At 47.0% G+C, this 24,354-nt stretch overlaps 1 protein-coding gene across 2 annotated transcripts in view; it reads right to left on the reverse strand.

Moving 5' to 3' along the window:
* Positions 1-3,494: 3,494 nt before the first annotated feature.
* The window catches only part of CHCHD6 (coiled-coil-helix-coiled-coil-helix domain containing 6), a 112,047-nt gene continuing 91,187 nt past the window's right edge, over positions 3,495-24,354 (reverse strand). For both annotated transcript variants that reach the window (XM_065642622.1, XM_065642621.1), the window contains one exon: positions 3,495-4,025. In XM_065642622.1, the coding sequence (XP_065498694.1) occupies positions 4,002-4,025 (24 nt within the window). In that variant the 3' untranslated portion in view covers positions 3,495-4,001. The remainder of the gene's footprint in view (positions 4,026-24,354) is intronic.

Below are 24,354 nucleotides of genomic sequence, written 5' to 3' on the forward strand. Positions count from 1 at the left end.
GGACTGAACTGCATGCACCAGTTCGCCATAAATGTTAGTGTAGATAGTAACTGAGTAATCAAGAAGGATTTTGAAATCAAAGCTTTAAGGGATCCACAAGAAGGTGAGCAGATCCCAACTCTTCAAAAAGAGCCATGTGAGCCAAAGGGATTTGTTTGGGTTCGTGCTAATAGCAAACCTGCTCCAAAGCTATCAGAAATTCTGTTTATTTCGAAATAAACTTCTCTAAGAAATTTTAAAAAGAAAAAAGAGAACGGGAGCAGGTGTGGGGCTACAACCCGCAGGACTGAACGGCTTCAGGCTCCCGTGGGTTTCTGAAAAGGGCTGATAACTCGACAACGCTGGATGCAACAGCTCCCTGGGGTGGCAGGAAGATCTGTTGCAGTTGTAGGGTGTATTTTATCCAGGTGCATCTGGTTACAGCAACTCCTGGAGTGGGAAGGAACGAGTGGAGAGTCCTTGTGCTGCTTCTGACCCCAAAAGACCAAGTCACCAGGCAAAGAGAAGAACGTGGTCCTGAGGCGTGTGTGAGACCAGCAATGAAGCGTTTTAGGGAATCAGACATAAACAATTTAGCGACAAGCCACAGAAAAACACTTTTAACCAGTTTGGAAATTAAAAAAAAAAAAACAACACAACAACTCAAAAGACAAATTGAAAAATTCTGCCTGGAAAAGGAGCACACAGCATGAGATCACAGGATTCAGCAGACTATAAAATAGGAAATGAGACTTACTCTTCTCCCCCTACAGCTACACAAAACCCTCCTACACAGATTACAGACGCTTGGCAATTGCCTTTCTCCTCCAGCCTCTTCTGCTGTGGACGAGGAAGAGCTGGTAGAAGCCTGAACGCAGAGAGGTTATTAGATAAAGCATCTTGCAAAGCCAAGTGTGAAATATGAACAACAGGAAGCAATGGGTTGTGTTTTTATGCAAGATCACAAATTTGGTGCTTAGAGAGCCTGAGATGTTCTTGCACACTGGAATCTCAAAGCGCTTGTTGAATGTTTCATTTAAACAGCTATTGAAGCCTACTGGAAAATTTCTATCAGTTCTGTTATTTGCTGTATCTTGTCTAACTTCATGGTTTTTGTTCTTTCTCCTCCTTGCAGCACTAAGAAATTATGCATGAATAAAAAGGTTGTTCCTTCCATTCATCTGGCCAGTTTTAAAAACAATTCATGCTCCTAAAGTGGGCACTCTGCAAGCCTGTATTTTCACATGAAATTACCACAATTGTGCACATTGCATTCGAATCACCGGATGCGTTTGTACACACAATTACCCAATTTGCACAGAAAACTGCAATAAGCAGGCAGGGAAAATGGACATGCAGCTGTTCGGCTGAATGGAGCCCTGCGCCTGGACGGCATCTGGCGATGGGCAGGTTTGGTTTTAGGAGGTGAAATGGGTCACGGATAAGCCGCTTTTTACCCAGCACCGGCAGCAGCGTGGCTGGCTGCCCCTATCCTACCTCCAACTTGCTTTTGGAGGAAACTGCCTCCAATTCAGCTTCTACAATAGATCCACACCTTGTTTATCCTGCTGTCCTAGTCGCCCATTAATGCCAACTGCGATGGTAACTGTGCGATAAGGACATCAATTCAACACTGGACACCAGGCTCCAGGAATAGCGATCTCTGCTGCTCTGGAGTGTAACTGACACCTGCTGTCACAGCCTCGCATGAAAAAAAATTCATGCTCTGAATATCCAACAAGCGGGTCAAGGAGAAACATAAGGAGAAGGAGCCCAAGAGAAGGTGGTTGGCCAGAGAGGTGGTGGCTGAACCATCCCTGGAGACATCCCAGGCCAGGCTGGACGGGGCTCTGAGCAACCTGAGCTGGTGCAGATGTCCCTGCTCATGGCAGGGGGGGCACTGGGGGAGCTGGGGAGGTCCCTTCAGCCCAAACTATTCTATAATGAACTAACGCCTGTCTCCAGAAACTCAGAGTTAGGCAAGCCAGTACTGAAGAGCGACGACACACAAGAGGTATATTTTCAGCTAATAATCAAGCGGTCCCTCATTTGGAGGTACTGGATGGCCTTAGAGTGCCACTTTGTCCTTGTCAGGCTGCAAACCAGCCGCAAAGCACCTGGCCAGCATTAGCTGGAGATGTTACATTTATGATTTTATGGCTGATTTTTTTCCCCCTACCCTCTATCAATTGAGTTCACTGTCTGAACGATCACATCTGTTTATGTTCCACAGACACCTGCATATCTTGAGATGACAGCAACTCCCTGAATGCTGTAATCAGTTATTTCTCAACAGAGGAATTGCCAATTTGGTAAATAAAGCTCATTATAAAACAACATGGAAATATATTGCAGTTGCCTAACAGAGAAAATTGTCCAGTGCTGCCAGATAATCAGCCCTGGCATCACAGTCCCCCCCAATTTAGGGCAGCTGAAATAATGACATGCAAATTACTCATGCCAAAGCAACACTGGATGGGGGCAAGAGGAAAACGAGGAAGAGACAAAATAGGTACTTTTCAGACCAGCAGTAATTTAAAATCTAGTCAGGGATGGACCTTGGTGCTCCATATTTCTGCTGCAGTCAGAGGTTCGGTGTCTCTGCAGAGCCTGGCTATCCCAAGCAGATCCAAAAGTCAGCACGGCAGCAAAAACCCACCCAGAACTGCTACAGACAGACCTGAGGGCACCAAGTGCCCAAGTGCCCAACATCGGCTTGGAAAACTTGCCCTTCCTCCCTTGGGGACAGCAAGTTTGACCTGCACAGTGAGAAAAAGCTGGAATTTTTGCAAAGATGAGCAAATATCGCTTCTGAGGAGGAAGAGGGTTGTGGCATCAGCACTCCGCGAGAAGGAAAGGCATTTTGTTGCTTTAATGAAGACATAAAGCACTAAGTTGCTGCCTAAAAGAAAAGGAGACAAAGCAGAATATAATGCAGAAAACAATTCTCGGCCCCCCTCATCCATTTTCATAAACAGTGCATTAAACTCTGGCATGACCTCCAAAAATCCATGTTCGCATTCTTCGGAAACTGTCAGATCCAGTCAGAGAGGACACCAGCAGCAAATGCTGCCAGAGGAGAAGATTTAGCCAGAGAAGGGGAAATCGATTTACCAAGCTAGACCTGCTCCCCCAGTTTGCTGACAGGTCTTTTGCAAATCTGCCGCACTTACCTCTATGGGGATGAAATGTCAGATGTCACAGGTCCCGCTGTCCCTCGGTGGGGCGAGGAGAGGGCTCAAAACAGAGCACAAGGCTGTAAATGATGGTAGTTTATGGCAGACGAAGGCTTTTTCAGTATGATTCACCAACACCAGTTCCCTTCAGCCAGGACTTTGCACTCCTCCAAGTACTTTCAAATAAGCCAAAGTCATTCAGCCCGGGACAAAAACGAACAAGTTCTGTGATTTATAAACTGTGACTTCAAGTATTTCTATTCCCCACACTTGTTGGGAGTTTTTGTTGGCATGGGTAGGAGGCAGAAAACAGCAATGAACAAACTCGTGGGACTGAAAGTATCTCACAGCACACGGTGACCATTAAACACTTTATTGTTTAGGAGGGAACCTTGGAAGGGAAGAAACGCGCCTGCTGGTGTAACCGATGGGAGCGTGCTAGGAACAGTTAATTCTAACAAGCTAATCAGGGTTACTTCCAAATACTTTGGACCCCTTTCTCCAGAGCAAACGGACAAAGATAACAGCTCTTAGAACTCAGATGTGGATTGGTGAAACCAAAACTCGCACAGGGTGAACCAGCTGTGCTGGAAACACCTGGGGTCAATACGAATCTTTACATTGTAATACAATAAAAAAGAAACTAGTAGCATCTCCCCCTCCCAGAACCCCCCTCCCAACTCCAGAAACATCCAGTGAGAGCGATATATGCAGAAGAAAAATCATGTCGTCGTCTTGGACCACGAAGGGCAGAAGGCACCAGGTTTGGTCAGTGTCTTACAGAAGGATGCTGGGGCTTCCAAGGGCATCTGTGGTCCCTGTCCGCTGCTCTTTGGTGGGTGATGTTTATCCAGAATTAACTAACAGCTCCTGGAGGAGAAAGGAGACAAAGGAAAAGGTAGCGAGTTAATTACGCAGCTCTTGACGTGGGATCATTTCCTTCAGAAATGACGGAGCAATGTTGGCAGGGTGCGAATCCCACAGAAAAATCATCACATTTCACCTGCTGACACAAGATACTCAAGGGGATGGAAGACTGCAGAACCAAGACAGCAGGTCATGATATCAAAGGAGAGACTGATTCTGTGAACAAGAATATATGGTCCGTTGCAAATGATGAGGGTTTATAAATCCTACGGCCTACGGCAGGAGAGAAGGGCCGTGGTCTTGGGGATAAGTGCAGCTCCACGCTGAGTCCCAGCAGGACACAGGAGCACTTGGATCAGACACGAACACACCGCTCGCTCATCCTGGAATGGCATCGACGGTAAGGGCGAGCACTACAGGGGAGAGGAAGAAAGAGAGGGACTCAGACAATGCATAACTCCTGACATGTTTGACAGCATTTACCCTCCTAAAATCCAAAGCAAAATCACACCTGCTTTGTCCCCAGCAACCTCCTCATTGATACATTCTCAGATCCTACAGGCGTCTGCGTATGAGCTGTTGGCTTCTGAGGGGTAGAAAAAACAGGCGGCTTTATGACCCTTTTCGGATGAAGATTGCAGAGCCTACTATGGTCTCTTCTTATTTTTACCTCATCACTCCTATAAAGTCAAAGAAACCAAACCAACAACGCCATCAGCAGTGGATGAGAACACACCTGGCACCAGCTATAACCCTTCTGCCCCTGAGGACCCGGGGTATCGATGTTTGACCTGACTTCGAAACCTGGGTAACCAGCTCTCATGCACCAGCAACGGCGTCTTTATATCAATGATCAACTGCTGAATCGCAGAGGGTGAACCCATCGACATGCTACTTTTTTCTCATGCTCTGGATAGGTGCAGTTCCATTTTGCAGAGCAGACGGTACTTACCCACGTTTAGAGGACCCCGCTGAAGCCAAATACAGAAAGACAACTGAAGAGTGAGCTGCGTGTGGCCTCACCACCCATTTTTACCAGGGCTGGATTTGAGCTTGGTTCTACTCTCTAGACCAGCCTTTCCTAGAAGAGAAGCTGTGCTTCCCTGGATGTGAATCAGAAAGGAGAATATCACAAAAAAACGAAGGTAGCATGCTTGGCAATAGCTGTCAGAAGCGAGGATGTGATTCTGCACAGCAGGCTGATGTTCGCTGCTGAACAGCTGCAAGGTCAGCAGATTCAGTCTACATTGACCATGCATCTCCAAAGACAGGCCCATCTCTAACAACGATGGACTGGAAAAGCTTCAAAGGACTCAAGAATAAAGAGAAAATTGTTTGCCAAATTATTTAGACAAAGCTTATCTAGAAATCTGACAAACCAACCATCAATATTACTCGACTGACTCTAATTTCCCAGGTAATTTTTCTCATCATTAGTGACTTAAGGGCTTTGCACAGAGCAGTACATTTTAAAAACTCCAATAGCACTCACACAAATTGTCATGAACGAAGCAGCAACAACTCACAATCAATTTTGCAATAAAGTAATTTGCTGTATTCACAATGTAACACCTCATTGAAGTGTCGAGGAATGTTACATTTTGTGAAAAAGCCACTGATGTGGCCACTCTGTGGTTAACCCCTACGGAAGATAGTAAAACCTCTCCTTTTAAGGAATTTTAAAGAATATCATAATTACACAATTTCATGTTCAAAATCGTAACTACATATTCATACTCACTCCAGGAGAAATGCAAACAGCCAGCGCTTAACCTCAATCAGTTCTTTCCAGCCTAACCTACCCCCATGGAGCTGGAGGCTCACAAACCTTCCTCGTGCCAAAAATATCAGGTTCCACCTCATTCTGGGTGACCAAACATTCTCAAAACCTTGTGCATAGTGAGCACTGGACACTTGACACCGATGTCCTGCTGGGAGCAAGGGACACTGCTGTGACCAAAGGATGCAGGTGACGATAACATCGATCAGCCCACGCTGCTCCTGAGAGCGGCCTGATACAATCACATCTAAGACCAGCCTGTGCTGGATGGAGCAACTGATTCATAGAATCGCAGAATCATTTTGGTTGGGAAAGCTCCTCAAGATCGAGTCCAACCGTTCCCCCACCCCTGGCACTGCCCCATGTCCCTGAGAACCTCATCTCCGTCTGTCCAACCCCTCCAGGGATGGTGACTCCAGCACTGCCCTGGGCAGCCTGTTCCAATGCCCCACAGCCCTTTCAGGAAGAAATCATTCCCCAGATCCAACCTCAACCTCCTCTGGTGCAACTTGAGGCCATTTCCTCTCGTCCTATCACTTGTTAGTTGGGCGAAGAGACCAACACCCTCCCCACTCCAACCTCCTTTCAGGCAGCTGTAGAGAGCGAGGTCTCCCTTTCCTCCTCGGAGGCACAGGGAGCTCATGAAGGTTATGGGGTTGGCGTTTCTCAGGAACTGAAGCATCCCCAGTGCCCAAGAGCCTGTGCAGAGGGGTGGCTTCCCCGGCTGTTTCAGACTTGCCTGCTCAGATGCCGGCCCAGATCCCACAGCACAGACCACCACCAACCCAAACCATCTCATACTGCTAAAGGTTCAATTTACAAAAAAAGCAAAGCCAGAGTGCAGTCTCTGGCTGGCTGGGAACCCGTGCTGCTCTGCATCTTCTGCAGAACCTGCCGTGTGGTGCAGACATAATTAACAGCTAACGATGCTGGAGGCCAGAGGTCTCCTCTGCCAGATCCTGCAGGGTCAGCAGCACCGCACGCTGCACAGCGCAGGCTCTGCAGGCCTCGTGGTCTGTTAGCCCATCGGATAAGTCTACGCTTTGTAGAATACGCATATAATCATTTTCACTGTTCCTAGGCCATCAGTTTATAAACCTGTGGCTAACTACTTAAAAGCACAGTTGCATCGATTTCATGTCTCATGTGCTGTGTAATAGCACGGAAACATGCCATATCTTTAAGACTAAACCCATTCTTTGCTAAGCCAGCCACTTACACCAGCGTTTTAATTCCACCTAGCACTGCAAGCATGCCAATGCAGATCTGGCACCCTTTCATTTCCTTCCGGCCTGGAATCCTCCCTGCAAGATACTACCAGGTTGCTACAACACTTACCTGGAGCAGAAAGAGCCAGGAAAGGGAAGGAGAAGCCTTTTCCTGTCCTACCTGACCTTACCGTCGCACGTGCACCAGACAGGTTGCATATGCAACAAGTCCAAGCAGCTCGCAATCACAAGCTGTTCCCACATGACAAGATACTCTCAATTAATCAAGTTGAGGCTCAGCCTGAAGAAGTTTGGTGGCTCATTACAAAATAACTGCCCCACGGTTGACGTTAGCTGGTCTCTGCTGCAGCCTTAGCAGAAGAACCACTTGATAAAGAAGCAGCCTCGGAGCGTGCACCGCACACTCGCTCTGATGAGAAGGAATGGTGTCCTCGCACAGGGAAGATTTTTAATGCCGCTGACAATGCATGTCAGGTAGGCACCAGGTTCCAGTCTCTACGTGCTCCAGCCCAGCGCTTCTACATATGAATAGTGTCCACACAAAGGTGATTCCTCACAGCTGTGGCTGCAGCACAAACAGGAATGGCAATCTGTTCAGTCCTGACAGCAAGCCCAGCTGGAGGGCACACAGTGCTCCCTTCCATGCCTCTCCTGGCAAGCGGGACCCTGCCCACTAACCCGTGCTCTTCCACCACGGTGAGACCCCGCTCAGGAACCAACAGTGGTCAAATTTGGCCGACTGCTCAGCCAACACAGCCCATCACTTTGCAGCACCCGTGGGGAAGCCAGTAGCTTTCCAGTTCTGGTTCCAGTTGAGTGAGGAGAACGGGTCGAGTTCTGCAAGTAGATCCACTCCACACATCTCACCCGGGCTGAGAAGGGAGTCACCCAACACCGTCCTTCTCCTGTAACGGAGCGCCGAAGCATCAGTACCAGCATCAGGGCAAGCAAGTCTCTGTAAGATTTTCTAACATGTCACTCTCTCCTCTTCTTCCCTTTCCTTCTTCATCCACCTGCATCCCAGCACAGGAGCTCAGGGCCGCCTGGCGAGCCCGCAGCATCCTCTCCGCCTCCCGCCGTGGCCGGCCAGCTCTGCAGCGCGGCTCCCGGCCTCGCCGGGGCTCCCGGCCAGGGTAGGAACCTTCCTCCTTGAAAGCCCAGATCCCAAAGAACTTCCTCCCACAGCATTTGCCAGAGACGCTGTTTGCCAAGCCTCAGCTGTGCTCAGACTTATTTATTTAACCAGCCTTTAGTCTCAGGGGGTAAACCCTGCAAGTTTTCCTGCCTTACCTTTGTTCTAATACTCCTTTCAGCAGTCACGCCACGGCGCTCGCACATCTGGGCGCTGTGTAGCTATGAAGAAATCAGAAAGCAGATCCCCATGATAAATGACTCGGCGCATTTGGAGTGTCAGTGACAAAGTAGAAATTAATCTCCATAGTTCCTAGTTCCCTGCTGTGTGCCGGCAGCTCTCTCCAACCCGGAACACCTGTTGGCGCACACCAGCCTGCAGTAACACGACCGTACAACTTTTTCGTCTCAGTCTGGGAAGAGACACTAACGAAATACAAAAATCCTGACCTGTCCTAAGATGGGTGTTCAAGGCCTTTCCACTGGATAAGGCATTTGTTGCGGGGCTATTAGCACCCCAAAGTGCTGCAAGGGACATTTGAGTCACTGTGGTTTGATGTATGCTGTAGGTATTTTTTGGTTATGTGCAATTTGTTCTGTTACATTCTGGGTATTGGCTATTTTGTGGAGCAGCTGTGCTGACTAATGGCTCACAGCACTTCTGTGCCATATAGTTATTGCACAGAAAAGCCTCTGTCTCTCTCATCCTTCAGGAGTCCAACAGTTGCTGTCCTTGGGTTTGGAATAAGAAGGGGCAGGAGTATGCCTGGCAGCAACGAAAAAACATTAATTCAAAAAGCTATGAAGAGAGTTTTGTTTTCTCTCTTCTCTGTACTGGCGTTAATAGCTTTGCAAAGCAGAGAAGTTCACCCGATGACTTCTTGGCTACTTCCCCAGATGGCGTCTTCAAAGCTGGCTTGACAGCAGAAAAGACGCCTTTCAAAAAATTCACCAGACACATTGTCAGAACACCCCAGAAAGTGCTTTCACGTGGAAGTCCCCCGGTCTACACACCCCACCAACAGAGAGCATGGAACAGAAACAGTTTTTCTGGCTTCCTCTCCCTCCTCCTCACCCTCCTTTGACTCAAAAAGAGCCACCACACTGTTTGCTTTGCTCTGCTTTGACACCTCCCATCGCTCTGCATCCCCCCACGAGGAAGTTATTTACCAGCACAACTAATTTCTAGCTGTTCTGAGACTCACCTGTTTGTTCATGCATTATAATACTGATTTCCTCCAGACAATTGTTCTGATCATCGCTCTACCTCGCAGAGAGCTCCCGTCATCCGCCTTGCTTAACAGGAAAATGTTTTTGCCGCTGACTGAGCAGCTCTGCAGTCACCAGACTACAGGAAAAAATCATCCCAGCTGGGGGGCTGCATCTCCCCGCTGAGCCGGTAGCCCCAGACATCACAGTAGGGAACACGCTCGGTGCTTTTGATTTTGGACGTGTGCTAGAAAATACCGGGGCCAGGAGGAACAAACTGCACTCCACAAAGGGCCACTGCTGAAAGGATGGCTGTTAATTAATCGGCATACAAACTGAGGGTGGTTTTTTGTTCAATCAATGTTAATTGCATTTAATCTCGTTCTCACCATTAAGAAAAGCCACCGGGCCAGGCTGATGTTGCTAGTGCCTGACACGCGGATTCCACCCACGTTTAGGAGGCGAGGCAGGAGGAGAAAAGCAGTGGAAAGAAAGGAAATAACCCTTCCTCACCCCTTCTGCATCACTGCACAATTTCATTGGGCCTGTTCCATTATTTAAACAATTTTTGTTTTCCAATAACATTACAGAGGAGCTCAAAGGATGAAAATCAGACGCGGAGCATTTCACTACTAGTTATTCTTGCTCTCCTGGGTACTAGCTTAGGGCTTCGCTAACCTGCACAGCCCTGCCTATTCTGCTTCTGTAAAGGACTGAAATACAGAAAAATTGCTTATGTAGAGTGGTGTCTGCTTTTTAGTCCCAGACTGGTCCCAACAGACCTGCCAGTGCCGCTCAATATGAGCTGCAAGTGCTGACCGCCACCTCCCATCAGCTCCGCCAAAGTCCTTCTCCTCACCTTGCTCCTGACCACAACTCCACCACGCGCCCAAGGATGCCGAGCTCTGTCTTCCTCCAACGTCTCGTAACGCAAAATAATATTTGCTGTTAAACAACCTCTGACCAAATTTGCCTTGTAAGTCAGAGCACGTTTGAAGCCTGAACTTCCCAGGTAAGCCAAGAGTGGATCCGCCGGTGATGTGGCTCCGATTTGGGGACTGTGCCGCTCTCTGCCCAGCCACCCGCTCGGGGAACAGGAGCGATGCTCCCAGAGTCGGTCCTGGGGCAGCTTTCGCAGCACAAAAAGCCCAAGGTGGCAGATTTTACGGGCTTATTGCTTCTGCCAGTGCCTTGTGTTTTTCCAAATCGGCATCAAGAACAATAACAATCGAGACCGGGCTCTGTCGGCACCTTTTCCCCTGTGGCAGCACACACCGCTTGCCCGAGGCCGATGCTGCAGTTTATCGTCGATTTTCGTTATCCCTCGATAAGCGCTAGTCCTGTTGCTTCTCACCGCGTAAAGTGGACACATCACAAGTGCCGTGAAGGACTGGCTGAGTTTTAAGTGGTCTGAAATGGCTCCACTAGGCTCGGTCAAGATTGCTTTAAAATCATTTCCCATTAGGACTGTGACCCTCTCTCTTTACAGCCAGCATAATGACTCTACCTCAGCGGAAGATAATTACATCCCGCTATCTATACACATCAGAAAGTCGACACTACAAACACTACGGCGCCTTTCTGGAACGAGCAAGAGAAGGCAACACAGGAGGAAAAGGAGATAACGCTGGATGCCTCTTCATCCCGCAACTGGAGCCACCCCAAGCGTTTCTCGAGCTTGTGGATTAGCCCCTGGGAGGGATAAAGGGATCCAGAAGGCACAGAGTGTTTCTAAAGCAGAACAACGACAACTTGTACAAATCCAGCTCTGGTTTTGTGAGGATTAAAATGAACTTCACCCAACTGTGAATATCTATTTCCAGAGCCAAAAGGAATGGAAAACCACTTACTGATGCAACAGTATTTCATTATTTCAAACTCTAAGCTCAGCGCTTCCAAAAATTAAGGACAGGCAACAGTCGTGTTATTGCTGGGGTTTAACTGCCTAAGTGCCAAGCCGTGCTCTGAGCACAACGTAATGAAACAGCACATAATAAACAAATAAGGGCAAATTCCTCCTACTCTCATTCCTGCTCTTGCTACCAGCCCCCAGGATAATCAGTGGGAAAATAAAAGGGAAAAATAAACCCAGAAGCCAAGAGATTTTGAATTAAGTTGTATAAATGACCTGTTACCTTCTAACACAAGGAAGAAAGAAATGCAATAAACACCTGCAAAGCCATTCCAGTATTTCGGATTAAATGGATTACAGAAATGGAAAGTACACGATGCAAGATGTTATAAAACAAGATGCCAGGAAAGTGCAGGAATTTGAATCAGACTGGCAAATGATCTCTGCAGACTATTGAGGAAAATTAATAGAGAGAAGAGGTAGGGAAAGGATACAGTAAGAACAGACTGATGAATACTGTTGTTAGGACCTGTAAATTCAGGGTGTCAGACTTCCACTTAAATGTGCTTCAGTCCTGGAACAAAAATAACAAATCCTACTGCTAAAAAGCACTAGAAGTAGAGAAGTCAGCTACACCAAGCCTTGTTTCAGGATAGGTTTCCCCTGTGCATCCCTCAAGATTGAAGTTTGTGACTTTAATTATTCCTGGAACATTGTGTATATAGGGATTCAATGCAGGGATTACTAGCAGGATCCTTGTTATAAGTGCCACTTCTCAAACAAATTACACTTCACTGAATGTCAGCAACATATACAAGAAAACAAATTAGATAAAGGCGGCAGGACAGCAAGATACAAATCTGGCGCAAGGAAATTTCACAAGGTCACCCAGAAAAATAAAGACACTTAGAATATAAACTCCTACGACGTTTCCAATTCCACAGAACATTAAAGCTCCACGTGACCCAGACACAAATAGACCTTCAATACACCAGTGACTCCAGTCTGAGACCAAGCCTGGCTGAGACACGCCTTCTGCTGAAGAAATGCCGTCAGAGCAGGGGTGGAGGAGGAGATGGGAGAAAGAAAGAGCGACCCCAGCTGTCCTCTGAACTCCTGGTGATCAGCCCATCCCAGCCCTGGTCGAACACGACGGACGGGGGACGCCAGGCAGAGAGGATGGCGCTTGGTTTGGAGACAGAGCCGGCAGCTCCTTGGCTGCAGGGCTTCTTCACAAGCCGATCCCAACTTTACATTCTGCATTTCACCTTTCCAGATCTACATCCTGGAACAGACTACTAACCTGCACCGGTTCTAACAAGCGTGTCGTTAACTCTGGGAATTTCCATGCAGATGGAAGCACAGGAAAGTCCAGTCCTTGGGGAAGGTGCAAAGAGCTGCTGAGAACACTTTCCAACACTCAACCACGGCACCGGGCCATGGAGATGGGACCTCAAGAGTGGTTGTTAAATTCTCATCCTGGGGATTTCACCCATCACTTGAGAGTGTTACTAAACCCAGCCCTTTTCCCAAGCCTACAGGAAGGTAAGCCCGGCCTGGAAGGCACAAGCAGGAGTCTTAGGCTCTGTGGTCAGACTCCTCCCAACTTCGCCCAGCAGCTGTAAATAAATCCTCATCTCGGTTTCTCTTTCTGTACAGAAGAGTAATGCTACTTACCAACCACACGGAGCTACGATAATTATTCACCAGCAGAAGATGCTAAAGAAATGCAAAAAATAAATAAATAAAATAATCACACAGTTCTCAAGGGATCTAACCTTTGAATTTAGGCTTCAGAGGAAATCTGGTGCTCTATCTTGTCCTGCCCTGCTTTAGCAGGCTCCTGCACTGGATAAAGAGATTTCCTCTCCAGGTTGGGGTAGCATGTCCACATTTGAAGTACGGCTCACTCCTATCTAGTCCAGCTTCATATACCAAGCACAGAGGTAGGCAGAGACAACTTCTTCAGATATCCCTTTTTCTATGCCTAATTCTATTTCTGCTCAGTGATACAGTGAAATTCCACGCAGAAGTATTATGAGCTTGACTGACTTTATTTGTTTAACAGTTCACATTTTCATTAAACTGTTGCTCTTCGGCAGCCAGTAATTTTATTTGTGTGATAGCCGTATTCATCTCACCCGTATGGGAGTAGATGTCACCCTCCTTTTCTTCTGGCAGAAGAGGCAAAACTCAGCAATGATGGAGCCAAGAGAAGACTGGGAATTCTCCTGTCTGTTTGCAGATAGGTGTGGGATGGAACTTCTACCTGTTTTTGTGAAACGTCTCTGAAAGACTAGACAGTAAAGAACCTACAGGTAGATTTAAAAAAAAAAAAAAACACAACCAAATGGGATACTACCTCCACTGCCCAGGTACAAAACCAAAAACTGAACTATCTTTGAGCAGAATCAGCCCCTTTGACTCAGCACTGCAACTGTTCTGCACCAGCAGCTTATTGCTGACTGAGCCTTTATGGTATTTAAGGATCAGACTTGAAAGAATTAATTAGGCGTCTAACTCTTGCCAATCTTTAAGTATCTTGAAATATCTGGTCCCAGGAGCTGCAAGATCTGATTATATCACAAGGCGGAGAAGCCTGGTTGGTTGGCTCGTGCCAAGCCCCAATTAGACAATCCTCTACCAAACTCAGGCAACCAGACGGAGAAATAACAGGCGTTTTTGAAATGTTAATGACCTGAACGGAGACAGTCAAATGACCCAACCACACCTCTTAGAGGTTTCAGAAGTCACCTGAGAAACCCTAAACATTTCGCTCTGCCGCTCCTCTTGCGCACCATCCAGCAGCAGAGAGCCCTGGGTCAGGAATCCACGGTCCAGGCAAGAGAACGTTGGGTGTTCCTGGGGACACAACACCCGAACTGGAACAGAGAGGCCATGGAGATGTTCAGTCACGCATTGCCCAACCAAAGGCACACCCAGGCACGGTGCTGCGTGCTCGGCCCTCAACGCAGGAGCCGGTGTAGTCGGTATCTCAGCAGGACGGATTTGTTCCGAGGAGCTGCCCACCGGCACCTGACATAACCGATGCAATTAAGAGAACGGCAGATAAGATGCCCTACGTGGATCTGCGCAAACAAAGGGAGAATGGTGAACACCCGGAGATGCGTCTTTATTTCTCAATCAATGTCTCCTCCTGTGTAAATTCCAAATCCTTCTTTCAAGATTAAAAGCCTTTACCAAGCTCAGCATTTCTCTACCTCCTTCCTGTCCTTTTCTCTCTTCAGAGGGCATACTGGTGGAATACCAGATGCTGGAATAAGCCACAAAATCCTCCTAAATAATTGTATCACATCTCCTCCACTGCAGATTTATAGTCCTGCATCTGTGTCAGGACAGAGACCTGCTTCCATCTGTCTAAAACACATCATTTACCAAGAGGATCTAAAGGTGGACTGTTGAACGGGAGCATTTGAAAACATATTAAGAGACTGGAAAAGAAAGTGATGGTTTATAAGTGTGCTTTTCACTTGTCTTGTGGACGCTGCTCAAGTGGAGGGGGAGCTTTTTTTTTTTTTTTTTAAAATATGACAAATGATGCTGGTCCCATCTTGTAATTGCCCTCAGTGTGCAGCACGTCTGTTCATGACAGATACCAGCGCAGCTGCTTAGGTGTCTGTTTATCTGCTAGAAAAGTATTGTCTGTTTGGAACCAACTCATCCTAAAACAGTAGCCCCAGAGGGGAGAGAGAAAAGGGAGGGAGAAAGAGAGATGAGGGAGCTGTCAACTGGGAATACGTCCACGCTTCTGCTGCAAAGGTTCTGGCAAAAAGCAAACATCGTATTTGGTTTTAGCTACGTCCTCTCTTTCCCCTTCCTAGACCATTCTTTCCTAGTGTCACTCAACACCTCTTTACACCCTCTTCCCACAAAGACCTCACCACTAAGAGACATTTCATTTCATCGTTGCAACCTGTGGCAACAAAACAAGCCCACAGCCTTCTGCCACGGGTCTGTGCCAGCGCAGGGGAGCTCGCGGGTCCCAACCTGAGCAGTTTACAGTTGAAGATAGGTAAAATTCTAATAGAAAACAAAAGCACAGAGGATGGGAAAAGAGAGATAACGGGAGAAAGAAAGGACAAGAAAAAGCAATCAAAGGATATTTATATTTTGTGTTTAAAGAGACTTTAAGCAGGAACTTGCCAATTTTCTGCAGCCAGGATTAGAACAGAACAAACTCAAACACTTCGTCCTTCTGCAGAGCCCTCCGAGCAATTTCACTCTCCACAAAATGGCCAATATAGAAAGCAGCTCATAAATCCCCGTGACGTAAGTAACTTCACATTACTCTTGGGGAAACAGAGGCAGGGACAGATTCATTAATCCGAGTAAATGAATATGTGAAGCAGCCTGGATTTCTGAATCCCCATAAAGTCCCACACAAGAAACAGCATCCAGGGTCCAGTAATTTCCATGCCATGCTGCCCGGCACAAACAAAGCAGAACACTTGAACGGATGAGAACATTTTTAGAGAACAAAAGCACAGTCATTAACCACACCTGCCCTAGCCAGGTAGCATACATTCTTATTAAAACATGTTTTATTACTTCAAAATGCCTCCCACCATTTCACTCGTTGCATCGCTCATACCGAAGACCAAGGTCACATCTGTAAGACGCCGCCTCGGAAAGCTGCTGAGTAGCAGAGAGCTGCACAACCTGTCTGAGCAGGTGGGGACGTATTCCAGCGGCTCAGTACTGCTAGGCTTGGCCTGTCGGCACTACCCAGGCCAGCGAGGTTAGGCCTGGCTTTGATATCTCATCCTTAATCTGCAGCCCAGGTGTATCCAGAGAGGATGTTGCTATGGGCTGGTGCTTTGCTTACTGAATGCAACTTCCATGTGCGTCCAGAAGAAGGGCGGGTCTTTATAGCTATTTAGGTAGTTATATATACACAAGGAACTTTACGAGACATTTATGCTAAAGAATTGTTAGAACCAGCACTGAAATGAAGACTTGACTTTTAAGATAAGCAACTGTCCCTTAATATTTTTTTTTTTTGTGGGGTGGAGTTTCTTTGTTTTGAAAGTAATGAAATTCACCATGTAAGACTGTATCAGTCAGTTGAGCTTAAATGTGTATGGTAGTTGCCATTACTGTGACTTAAAACTGAGACTTGCATTTAGAAAGCTCAGTATTTGTCTCCCCAAAATTTAAGTTCACGGAAAGCCTGGCTGCTCCTGCAGGCGGAAGGTTAATCCTACCACCTCTTACCCACGATCACCCCACAGCTAGATCCTGAGTGGATCTACTGGTGGCCACCAAAGCACTGGCCCTGGATGAGGATGCCCAAAGGCCTCCAAGCCCGACACCAGCCAGACAGAGCTTTTCAACCAGCCTGGGAAGGAACCCCGGGTGTGCAAATGCACATACACACCCCCCAGCCCACCCAGCCCATGGGGGGACAGGCCGGTCACTCGATTTGCTTTTCCATTTGTCCCACTCTACTTACTGCAGCGTTCGAACAGACAACCGGCTCCCCTTTCATCTGCTCCGCGGTGACCATTTCTCCCGAGCTGCCCATCATTTCCTTATCAAGCAGTAAAAATGTAGGATCACTGGAGACACAGCTCAGCCTTGCTGAGATTTCACTCTCTCAGCGGGTTGTAAATGCCCCTATAATGTTGGCTTTTTTAATCTTGTGTTATTATTACCCGCGGCTGCCATTCAGCCCGTCGAGAATAAAGCGCCGAGGCTTTCAGGGCCCACACAATGGCTCTGTGCATTTGGACGAACAATACTCCTGTGTTTCAGCTTTATTGGAAACCGTTCTGTTGTGGGAGTCTGACCGCGTTTGTCCCTCCGCTCAGGCAACGCAGAGGAGCGTGTGCCTACAAATTCAGCGGTGATTTCGGGAGCACGTGCCTCCGCCGCTGCCTACGGAACCAACGTGAACGCTTGCAAGGCCGGTGTGTCCCCACGAGCCTATGGAGGGACAGAAATATGAGCTTGCAGAGCCAGTCAGTCTTCTCTATAGATCAGCGGGAGGGTAACAAAGCCGAACGATGCCCCTCCATGAATAATCACGTTCATCTCTGCGCAAACAGTGTTGCTGGCTCATGTGGAAGTCTGATGATACACAGCACAGCTATGAAAATGTCAAAGCTCCGCTTCCCAGAGTCATGTTCTTACATGAAATCTTGGCTTTCACTTAAAACTAAAGAGCCTGAGATCCTCGTGTTTGCAAGGCAGGCTGGAAAAGTGCAACAACCAAAAAAGTACAAATTAGAATGCACGTGAGATTTGAAAGACACAGGGCTTTTCTAATTTGGGGACACTGTTTGTTTTGGTCGGTTCGTTGTTGCTTGCAGGGGACACTGCAGATGTGTGAACTCTTACAGAGCTGCAAATATTCCCTCACTCAGGAAAACGAGCCACGCTGCACACTCTTCACATATCCAAACCCGAGAGAGAAGCCAGAAACTCCCCCAAAACCACAAGGTTAACTTGTAAAACTGTTTAGAAATGCACTGGGGTTATTTAATTTGCCTTCTGGTTTTAAGCACCTGAATCACACTCTCATACCACTTCTGTCTAGGCAGGAGAGCCAGATTATTTCATTTTGTTTATTTCTTCTTTTTTCTTTAATAAAAAAAGAGAACAAAGATTCTCATGTACTTGTAAAACTTCAGGAACAACTCCACAAAACTAGGGCAATAGAAAACATGCCAAATACTTCAAGGCTTGGCAACAGCGAGAGCCTGCCTGTCTCTTCGTGGCAGGAGGAATGTCTGTCTGTCTCAGCCAATGTTTCTGAGTAAGGATGTCTCATCCCGATAGCCCGTGTACATATAAAACACCTATGCTGTCAGCTCTCCAGGAGGAGACCTTGACATTTTGCAGAAAAGCATATCCTCGTCTCCCCTGAAATATCAGCAGAAGGCGGAAAAACCTGGTAGGTCTGAAAATGGAAGAATCAGGTGCTGCTTTCAGCAAGAATTAAAGTTAAAATGGAAGAGGCAGTGGTGAAATGAGGACTTGGAGAGCCAAGGAACCGAGTTCCAGGCTTCCCAGAGCCGTGTCCGCAGCTGCCCTGTCCCGCTGCCTCTCCTGCGAGCCACGGGAAGAGAGATCTTGAAGGGCAGGAAATTGAGGCTTCGCTATCTTAAGAAGAATAAATAAAAGGTGAATGGTTTCAGCACACACATATCATTGTGATATTATGTGCCTCATGCACCTGGAGAGATAAACTGCAACCTGCTCTCTGAACTCTGACTTTACAGCAGTGTGGGCAGATGAGCTCTCACTCTCTGTGGACTGAGTAACCGGATTGCAATGTTCTCTTCCCGAAAAGAGTAATGAGATGCCCAGAGAGCCCGCAGAGGTGTCAGAGAGACAGAAGCTGTTAGACCCTTCGCAGGCCAAAGACAGATGAAGAATAGCACAATACCAGCATAACAGGACCTTATCGACAGCCCCGTGCGCGCTGTGACACCTGTCTGCATCGCAGCCTCCCTGCACAACCCCAGCGGCCAAGCGGCTTTGAAGCAAGAAACAGCAAGACAGGCAGGTGAATCTGAACTCCCATCAGCTGTCTGAAGAGACGGTACGAACGCCTTACATTTCAGTAACACTTTTCATCCGCATTTCCAAGACACCCATTCAGCCTCAACACTCCAAACCGCAGAAGTAATATCTGCCCGGGTAGAGATGGGCAAATAAACGCAAGTTAAATGACTGCTCAAGGTCGCCCAAGGACTACGAGAGAGACACACACGCCTGGCAAGTAGATTACTCTTCCCTTTTGAAAGGCACACAGGCGCACGCACGCAGAGGGGATTGAAACTGCTTAGCCAGGTGTGGAGCCTGCTGCGATCAACGCAGCTTCGCCGAGCAGCCATTCCTCCCGCTGCTGCTTCGCTGGCGCTAGAACGTAAAAAAAGCAAATCTTTATAACAAAACTCATTCAAACAGATGCTAATAAGGATGGGGGATTTCGCATCTGGGCTAAGTTACTACAATCTACACATCCTATTTGTCTGCTAGTTATTAAATTACCCACAAGCCATCAACAATTCAAGCCTCTCGGAGAGGCAGAGATTAACTAGGAATTGCTATGCAGAAATGCTGCTCATCCCTCCTCTAGCGACATCAGCCTCATGATGAGTTGCGGACATTTGGGAACAAAGGTGAGCTTTCCTGCAAGAAATGAGAGGCACAAAAAGATGGGAAAACGCTACTACAGGAGGGAGAGGATTTGCAAGGCAAGAATCTGTCGGGAACAGTTTCACACAACACTGCAGAGCATGGGCTCCGGTCACACACACTCGTGTCTCCGGAGCACCGAAAGCTGCACTTCTATCCAAGCACTAATGCAAATGAGATTTTCAGTGAAAGACAATGAAGCCGATATGTAAATATTAATTTAACAATCTAGTTGACAAAGCTGATCTATAAATAGCTGTTTTATTAGTAGGTGATGCTGAAGGCAGCTGCCCTGGCTCCTTTTCCCACCGTCCCCTGTGCCATCTTGTTGTTACTGACCCCGGAGACGTGACAACTCTTAACTGTATGCAGCTTGCTTCGCCACCGCTACCTGCAGAGTGGGTACAGACACTTGACAATAAAATACATATTTATCAAGGCCCTTACACAACGAGGATCCTGCGGCACTACGCACACAATGGCTCGCAGTCCTCAATTAAGGAGAGCAAATGGTTTAGAAAAATAGAAGAATCACGCAGCCTTGCTTTTAAGCAGGAGGCAGCTGAGGAGCTGGTCACTCAGGTACCATCAGGCATTTAGGGAATGATTGACACAGAGCCAGGCACTGTCTGTCCGCATTTACACTGTGCACTAAGCATCAAGGACAGCAACACCTTTAGGCCACCAAAGCAGCATTTTGCCATCTCAAAATAAGACGTCAAAATCCTGATCTCTTTCTACAGTTTTACCTCATCTGGGATTATTATTTTATCATGCATAATAAGTCGTCACTGTCTCTTTGGGCTGCACAGGCAGGAATCCCATTTTTCACATAGGCACAAAAGGCTGTTTAACACGGACAGCAACACCACAGCGGAGTTTAGGGCCAGTGGTCAAAAATTTTGTATCCTGGTAAAACCACTGTGGCATGTGGATCAACACAACACAATTGCCCAAACTGCGGTACGGCCTGCGTCCACAGAAACCTTGGGAATGATGACTGTTTAGGCTATTCACATGGATTTGTATATATTCTTCAGAAGTCGTTTAAAACCTCCATCTTCCCCTTGCTGCAAAGAAACAGTGACAACATCCTTGATAGGTTGGGCTTGTAAATGGGCAGATTGAACCAGAGGAACAGAATGGACTTTGTTATCCCTCCCTCCCACTTGCCTCGAGTTTCTAAAGAAACCTTCTGAACACAACAAGTTTGTGTTAATGCTTATCAGATGGCTAGGAGGAAAGAAAGAAGGCAAGAAGGCCCCACACAGTCTACACTTCTTTTTTTCCATAAGGTCCATCATATTCTTACGGCTCTCGAGTTCACCCCAACAGGGAACAGTTGTGCTGGGCAGATCACCGGGATCTGCGCCCATGGCATTGAGACCATCAGGGACTATGGAAAGGAAACTTTTGCAATAAAGTCCACTTAAACTATCTTTTCAGAGTGGACGTACTTCTGTTTTCCGTTTTTTATGGCAATAACGTAGAGGAGTTTGACTTAGCAGAATACAAACTTAAACCAGAGCCATGCTCAGAAACCCTGTGGAATTCAGCAAGAGAAGCCCTACACATTGCCAAATTGATCATAAATAAAGTGCTGTTAATCAACTAGGAGAAAAATAGTACAGTAATAGATTTGCAATCATCTTTGCTATATTATTTACTCTAATAAAACTGTCATAAATCTAATAGCAATAGATCTAGGCAGCACCAAGGAAAAAACGAAACATTCTACATAGTTCAGCCAATGCAGGATGCTGCAGAACAGGAGAAATCCACACAGCTGCTGCCTCCCTTGTTTTTAATGTAAAGCTATGCATAAACCTACAGCACCAAATGACCCCAAAGCAGCTTGTGCTCTTCCCCAAACCTCTACATGTACCAGTTCCTTCAGCTCTTGCAAAGCTGCTGCCTCCTTTGCCCGCCGTCCCCTTTTCACATCCGTTGCCCGGGTCCTTGATTTCACAGCCCAGCCAGTCACAATCCAGGAGCACTTAACAAGCCAGGACCCGAAGAAAAGTTTAACTAAGTTTTCATTCTCTCTGAAGTAAATTTTGAGCAACAGATGAAATCCAGCTTATCCAGAGTAATTCATTCTTCACACTTGTTTAACCTGGCAGCTTTCTCCAGGGGTTGCAGACTCCGCTGTGCCGCTCGGAGCTCAGACAAGTCCCCGTCACCCATCATGGACCGAACCCTTCAGCTCCGCGATGGAAAGATCAAACCGCTAGATAGGTTCTCTTCCTTGCTGGGTACGCTGATTTTTATCAACGGGAAAAGCCAATTAAAGTTGATAAAGACACATTCTCTGCTGATTTTTTTCCCTTACTGCCCACTGCTCAGTGCTAGTATAATGGATAATGTTCTGCCTGTGGGTGTATTTTCTAAGATCTGTCAGTTCTGACAGCATTTTGGCACCTGGATAACTCAAGATTTATACCGAGGGTCCAGGAAAGCACCATTTCTCAGTAGTTGATGGGTACATTTTTCAGCAGGGCTTCCCTAATTAAAGGGCTAGAAAGAGATGAGATCAGATTGATAGGTTTTGCAGTCAGATGTTTTACGCTTAAGTTTGATGAATTATAAATCACCTTTTGCAACTTTTGGAACATGTGAGAAGAGAAACTACAGTAGTATGTCCAAAATATCACAAAATAATTACTTATTTTCAAATTCCACCTCCGTCCCTAGGGCAAGACCGTTAAAGATGTACTCAAGAAAGGTTTTGTGCATTGAAAAAAAAAGACATATTAAAAAAAAATGGATGCTATGAAATGAGACACTGCTGCTCTGGAGGTGCTCCCCCATGGATGCGTTTTGCCCCAGATGGGACACAAAAGGTGCATCGCCCTGTGCTGGGAACCCCCACTGGTACCCAGTGCCCCCCACAGCTCGATCAGCAACATCCCTGTCCGAGCAGCGAGGATTTGCCTTGTCCTCCGTGGTCACAGCCTTGTCTCGGGGGTAGAGAAACCACTGTCATATTTAATGCTTTGACTTTAATACCTGTGTGAAGACCATGTATTCTGTGCTTGCTTCGTGTCTCTGTCAGAGCCCGTTTGCTGTGTATAGTGAAATATAACTCCAGAGAGGCCGGTGGCAAGAGCTTGCAGAATAACCACGGCTTGTTCTGGGCTTAATGGGATCTGCAAGTGCTGAGCTCTCCTTGGGGGTTGGTGAGGGGAGAAAAACAACAGCAAAAAACCACAAAAACCAGGATGTAAGAGCTCTGTATCACAAAGTTCACGAGTTCCTTGCGACCCGAGTGTTGTTCAGACCAATGTAGCCTTAGAGCCACAGAGAAGAAAGTCACAGAATAACCATCTGGAATGGGGAAAAAAAAATATTTGTTGGCAGTTTAAAACATGAAACCGAAGAAATACAACACAGAGCAACAAGGATGTGAAAAGCATTTCCAGGCACTGAGAGGTTAAAACAATTATTTGAACAGCTGGGAAAATTAAAATGGTAAAATAATAGCTACCCTTCAAAATTCTACAGATGCAAAGAGACTCTTCAATGAATAACTGATAAAGGGGAACAAACATTTTAGGAGAGAAATTGTTTCACGCATGAAGGTCATACAAGTAACAGCTCCTCTTTAAGAACCTGGATTTTCAGACTTGGCAAGAGATGAAGCGGTGGGGTTAACACAGCCGCCTTTTACCTCCAGGGACCGGGGGTCAAATCCTGAATACTCTATGTTACACATAAAAGCGACTTTGGGCATATCCTTTCTGCTGCTTTTGGAAACTGTTCCCCACCGCAGCAAAAGCAAGGTCATGCAGGATCACGCTGGAATTGTTGTAGCAGTTTGTTTGCTTTCCCAAGGAATTCTCCCAGCGCTGGCACAGGCTCAGCGGCTGCAGCGACCGGTGCAACCTCCGAGCAGCCAGTTCGGGAGATTTTGCTGCCCTGTCACCCAGAGCTGCTCGGGCAAGAATGTGGCGGGACGTTATTTTTCAGGCAAAAATTGACAGTCTGTAATGAGCAGCCTTGACTATTCGGGGAAGGTCTAGTAATGCCAGTCAGGACTGCAGGGTAGGAGCAAGGGTGGACACAATGCTGTTCATCAGGACAGGGGACACAGGGACATCCAGGGGACACAGGGACATCCAGGGGACCCAGGGACATCCAGGGGACCCAAAGCTCCGGCAGAGCCATGTTCAGGGCAGGGAGGAGCTGGAAGAACACGGCTGGGGAAGGCCCATCTGCCACCTGGCTCCAGCCACCCTTCTTGTAGGCAATGAATCCGCTCTCTCTGCTAGCTATTTTAAAACAAGAAACGAAAAATTTTCAGAAAGTAGAGAAAAAAATTGACAACTGAAGATGTAGCGCCACAGAGAAATCAGCCGAATGGTGCCAGCTCTTGTTTCCGTTCCTCACCCACTTCAAATGCACAACCTCTTCCACATAAACACTGAGCAAACTGTTGCAAGGACAGCAACTGAACACACCTCATCGGAGTCCAAAAACATGGATCCTTTGGCAAAAAAAGGCAGAATCAGAACAGAAGGCCAAATCCATCCACCCCAGCAGTCAATTCTCTCATTCACACATACCATTTCACCAGTCTCCAACTGGAAAGTCTTAACTGCTACTTTTTTCTTGAAGTCAAAGAAAGAAATTAGCATAAACACTGAGATCCTCCTACAAGAAGACTTCTTGTCCAATCGAAATAATTTGTTATTCCAGCATTATTGAAGCATTTCCGAAAAACCGAGATGGATCCTCCTCAATCTGTGCATCTCTTCTCTCTCCACAGCAGAGCCCACCTCGACCTACTCTGAACATGGTCCCTGCACTTCTCCAGTTGACAATCACCTGGTACCGAGTCCTGATGCTGTCAGGTATCTCTGATGGGTCAGGCTGCTCGCTGGTCAACAATACTAAAAGAAAACACAACGAGGATGAGCCTGCAGCCTCCCCACACTTCTCGCTGTAATCCCCTTGAACACCTCC

This window comes from Caloenas nicobarica, chromosome 11, assembly GCF_036013445.1.
Source record: "Caloenas nicobarica isolate bCalNic1 chromosome 11, bCalNic1.hap1, whole genome shotgun sequence".
Taxonomy (NCBI): domain Eukaryota; kingdom Metazoa; phylum Chordata; class Aves; order Columbiformes; family Columbidae; genus Caloenas; species Caloenas nicobarica.